Source organism: Musa acuminata, chromosome BXJ1-2 (genome assembly GCF_036884655.1).
Source record: "Musa acuminata AAA Group cultivar baxijiao chromosome BXJ1-2, Cavendish_Baxijiao_AAA, whole genome shotgun sequence".
Classification (NCBI taxonomy): domain Eukaryota; kingdom Viridiplantae; phylum Streptophyta; class Magnoliopsida; order Zingiberales; family Musaceae; genus Musa; species Musa acuminata.
Genome location: NC_088328.1, coordinates 12,424,479 through 12,430,022, shown reverse-complemented (window position 1 = coordinate 12,430,022; position 5,544 = coordinate 12,424,479). Strand labels below are relative to the sequence as shown.

General features: G+C 38.9%; 1 protein-coding gene across 1 annotated transcript; it reads right to left on the bottom strand.

Moving 5' to 3' along the window:
* Positions 1-2,247: 2,247 nt before the first annotated feature.
* LOC135594736 (exopolygalacturonase-like) lies at positions 2,248-3,747 on the bottom strand. Its single transcript, XM_065085237.1, has 4 exons — positions 3,679-3,747; positions 3,181-3,486; positions 2,561-3,079; positions 2,248-2,481 (listed from the first exon to the last, which is right to left on the bottom strand). The coding sequence occupies exons 1-4, from the start codon at positions 3,745-3,747 to the stop codon at positions 2,248-2,250; spliced, it is 1,128 nt and encodes a 375-aa protein (XP_064941309.1).
* Positions 3,748-5,544: the final 1,797 nt, after the last annotated feature.

The window sequence follows — 5,544 nt, the reverse complement described above, 5'->3', positions numbered from 1 at the left end:
AGATTTCAAAAAACCGTTTTCGACAAGATTCCAAAGTTCAAAATCAATAGAAATAAGAAAGATCCTCATTCGGGTCTTCCAATAAGTGTAGTCCGTCCCATTTAACATGGGTGGACGTGTAATAGAATGGCCCTCTTGGTTTCCAGCGTAAGCCATCTCTCTTGGGTTTTAATCCGTTTGAGAGTTAACCCTGCTCTGATACCAATTGTTAGGATCAAGAGCACTAAGAGTGGGGGGGGGGGGGGGGTGAATTAGTGCAACGGAAATTTTTCACTACTAAAATCGAAAGCTGCGTTCGCTTGATAAAAACGATTTCGATGTAAAAGCCAATTCTAAGATTACTTTAACTTAAGATTAAGTGAGATGACGTTAAAGTAAATCTACGAAGGCAGTTTGCAGTTTATGATAAAAATCAGAATGCAAGTGCAAACTGAAATGCGACGTTCGTACGATAAAACCGGTTTACGTCTAAATGCCAATTTTGAGGATACTGAACTTTGAGATACGTTTTATAAATGCGTAGAAGGCAGTTTGCAGTTATGATTGAAATCAAAATGTAAACGTAAACTGAAGTATAATGATCGTACGAAAAAGCCGATTTACGTCTAAACGCAGATTCGGAAGATTCTGAACTTAGAAACTCGTTCGTAAAAGCGCAGAAGGCAGTAGCTATTTAGGAGGTTTGCAGTAAAGATAAAATGCTCAAAGTAAATGCAAACCGAGATTTAGAGTGGTTCGGTCAATCTTGACCTACTCCACTTTTGGCTTCCTCCACCGACGAGGTCACCGATGTCAACTAGAGGCCTTCCTTCAATAGGCGAAGGCCAACCACCATTTTACAGTTTCACTCCTTTTGACGGGCTTAGGAGACAACCCTTATAGAAATTTTCTCTCCTCTCTTTACAACTCAAAACTTTGAAGAACAGAGGGAGGAGAACTTTTGGCCTTTACAACAATTTTGAGCTCTAAGAATCACAGAAAAAGATCAAGATTTCGAGTGTTAGTTGTCTTCTTTCAGTGCTGAATGGGTGGGGTATTTATAGGCCCCAACCCAGTTCAAATTTGGAGCTCAAAATTGTCAATTCCTGGAATTCCGGGATCAGGCGGTTGCACCTCCTGACTGGGGCGGTTGCACCGCCTGGCAGAGCTCGAAGACTGAACCTCTAGGCGGTGCCACCTCTGTCAGGGGCGGTTGCACCTCTCTGCCAGAGCTCGAAGATCGAGCTCAGGCGGTTGCACCTCCTGACTGGGGCGGTTGCACCGCCTGCCAGAGCTCGAAGACCGAGCTCAGGCGATGCTACCTCTTGTCAGGGGAGGTTGCACTGCCCAGTCTCGCTCGGAGACTGAGCCCAGGCGGTGCTACCTCCTGGCTGGGGCGGTTGCACTACCCAGTCTCCCTGGGAGACTTATCCCAGGCGGTGCTACCTCCTGGCTTGGGCGGTTGCACCTCCCACAGCAATCAGGGTCCGAATGGGTAGATCCATTCGGCCCAATTTGGGTTTTTCAGGGGCCTAATTGCCCCAAGATTAAGCTAATGGGATCACCTCCCATTTTCAACTTAATCATTGTGCTAACTACGATAAATCCTAAGACAATTTTTGCAGCTTGCTCCGGTGCGTCAATCGCTTCTTCCGACGAGTTTCTAGCGAACTTCCGTTGATCATCCGATGAACCCTCGGTGATGCTCCTGCGGACTTCCGGCAAACTCCTGGACTTGCGACGATCCACTTGGCGAGTTCCGACGAGCTTCGTTTGGCAAGCTTATGGACTTCTCGGATTTGTTCCCGTAGAACCTCCGACAACTGTCCGAACTTCCGTCGAACTCTCGAACTCCCAATGTGATCATTGTCTTGACTCCGGCGCAACTCCTGCTACATGTCTAACTTTCATCGTAGTTAATCCTACACACTTATCTCAACACATAGATTAGACAACAAATGACAATTGACTTCATCATCAAAATCCGAGATTCAACAACAACTCGGTAATATTAATAACTATACTTTGTAATTACAATGTCACTAAAATTTAATGTATATTTTTCAGAAAAATATGAAACTAACATGAGATATCCATGTTATAAACATGGGATGTCATTTTGCATGTGGACAATTTCTTTATTTCTTTTTTTGTTTCTGATACAAGGCATATACTCAATGTAACAAAGAGAAAGCAGAAAAAAATAGGGATAGGAACTCTTGTGTGGAACAGTTCATCACTTTTGCCTCACAACCCCATAATGCAAAATCAGATGCACGGGTCAGGTTTCACATTGCCATTGGAGCTACCATAGACATGAACACAAATAGAAGCATTTTTGGGTTGCTTTTCGTTGCCGTTGTACTTCAAGCTGATGTCACTGAGCTCCACGCCCTCACATGGAGCAACCTCGCTGCACACTAGATTATAAGCTACTGGCGAGAGAAAGGTCCCCACGATATTTCTGTACTTGATATTCTTGATCTTAACTAGAGAAGGATCCTACATGGAGAGAGGAAGGATGCTCAAATTTCAAGACTATGATGATATATTTAGCTGTAGTAGAAGCAATGAGGCATACCTTTTTGGGACAGTTAGCAGATGGGCAATAATTCTGATTTATGATGATGGGGTTATAGACATTATTCATGATGATGTGTTCAAAGACGAAATCAGTGGCCTTCAACTTAGATGGAGAAGATTGCAATGTCTTGATCCTCAATCCATTTGTTGTACCAGTAAGATTGCAATTACTCACCTTCAACCCGATTACATCTTTCTCACCAGCATTTTTGCCGAGACTACCGACGCTAATGCCATGGCCTGGGCCGCATAACACCTTAAAGATGGTCAAATTGGTGCAGCCCGGGCCGATGGAGATGCAGTCATCACCGGTGCCGATGATTGAATTGGCAACCTGGATATTGGTCGAGTCGGCGATGTGAATGCCATCAGTGTTGGGGCTATCTTGAGGAGCACTGATCTTGATGGAATCAAAGATAATGTTTCTTGATTCAAAGACATGAATGTGGAAGAACTTGCTGTCGATAGAAGAAATGCTTTTGATGGTTGCATTCGTGACGAAACTGAACACCAAGTTCTATATGGTAGCATTGTAATGATTGTTAGTGCAATTCAAAGTAAGAACGAAGTAGTGTTAATATCTGCATGGTTAGAGCAAAGAAGACATGGCTACCATACCATGGGTAAGGGTTTGCAATTATTTGTCTTTTTGCATTGGTTGTAAGGCCATGCAGAAGCTCCTTGTCCATTGAATCTTCCACCACCTGAGATAACCAATCCATTAATGTACTGGAAATGGAGCCAATATTGATTGTAAGCTTCGAGATGGGTGGATGCCAGTAGCTGCCCTTTCACTTGCATCACCATTATGCCTTTGCATGGCCCTTTGAAGATTGTAGGACCGAGCAGGTATGCTCCCTCTGGGATCACTATCGTTGCCTTCCCTTGTACCGCACATGCCGCACTCCATGCCGTTTCAAAAGCCTATCATGTCCATAATTGTTACAACCGTAAGTACGGAGATGTCATGATGAAAATACAAGAAGTTTCTTATGTTTCTCCTCTATCCCGCTAAAACTTTTTGTAATTCAAGTTCATGAAGATTTTTAAATTCATGGGAACTACAATAAAAACTATTGGTTGTAGTGAAAACCTATACTAAACATGAAAAGCTACCTTTGTGTTATCGGTTTGGCCATCTCCTGCTGCTCCATAATCCTTCACATTGTAAACACCGTCAGCCATGGCTACCCTCACACCACTTAAGATGAAGAATAGCAAGCCAATCACAATAATACTTAATTCTAATCCCATTATCAAAAGTCTTCTCCTCGATCGATGTGTTCTCTGAATCAGTGCTTGTGTGTTCATGTCAATAGTTTGAATTAAGAAATCATTTATAGTGAGGGCATGCAAGAGGATTCTTCCCATGTAATCAACAAGTACATATGGTTTAAGCAATTTTTGACAACAAAGGTAACAATCACTTGCTATTTATATATGTTTGTGGTTGAGAAGGATACGTATGATTACTGGTTTGCCATTTCGGAATTCAATTTGTGGCCTATATTCATTTGGAAACAACCTCTTCCTTTGGAAGGTGTTAATTCCACAATTTATGAACTTTGCGAGCGATGTTGGGGTGTTGAATAACCGAAGACTTTAATTTTTATGCTATATACAAATTGAAAATGAACTATGTATGATGTCAGTGTGTTCGAAATATTTATGTATATGAAATGATGAATTAAGAGAAGAGCACCACAATCTACTTATTAAGTTTTTGGTTTGTGTTTCGAATTTTTGTATGATATACAATTAGAGATCAGATGATGAAATTTAATTTAAATACATTTAAAGTATAAAAAAAGAGAATTTAGCTAATAAGGTTATGGGTTTGATTGAATTTAGATAAATAGCAACAACCCGGTAGACATGTATGAAATGTCCGTTAGGTTAAAATTTAAACCATTAGGGACAAATGGAATAGTGGATTGAATTGATGTCTAATTTGATATGTTTTATATGTTATCTTAGAAGCTCACATTCCAGAGAACATAAAGTTGGAACGATTGTTTATTATCATATTAAATCTAACAAAATCATATAACAATTAAAACTAATAATATAGATTTTTTATTATATTTGAACGAATGTAATGTTAAAATAAATACTAAAACCGAATAATACTACAAAATTAAAATATTTTCATTCGCTAAATGTGAATAATTATTTATTTATGGTTACAAAATTATATATAATTTTATATTTTTAAATAATAAAATATTTTATAAACTAACAAATAATTGTGTATACTATATACAACTACAAATTGCACGCATATACATTGATTGAAAATAGATATGTTGTTACTTTTATAAATCGACCTGACGAAATCATATATACTTATTTTTTATTACAAATATTCGATAAAAAATATATAATTCTCATACCTTTTTTCGTAGAACTTTCAGATAGCACAAATCTATATGAAAATTTAAAATTCTAATTATAATTAAATACAAAACCAAATATCCTTCTTATATTCTATATTTGTCTCTCTTTTTATTGTTTTACTTTTCCTATGTCACCTTCAATGTAAGACCATTTTTTTAATCAATAATTAAATTAATTACATAATGTCATGTAAGATCAAATTAATTACGAAATTATTGGTTATCAGATAGAGATCATGTAATATCATCGTAAGACCATTTTTTTAATTTGATCTTACATGATATTATGTAATTAATTTGATCTGACGAGATCCAATTAGAGCCCTTGATAGATTATCAGATAGAGATCCACTAATCTAGGAGGCTTGGATAGTTGGATGGAGATCCAATACCCAATAGGGGAGGATCCATTAGGGTTAAGTTGATCGGAGACCTCTATAAATAAGAGAGATTCTATGGTTCATAGGCTAGAGCCTTTGCTTGCCTCTCCTATTCTCCTCCCCCTCTCCACCTCAGAGTAGGCCTGGAGTTTTGAGGAGTGTCATTGCAGCCCTGCTGTGTGGATCACTGCTAGAGAGGAGGGCCC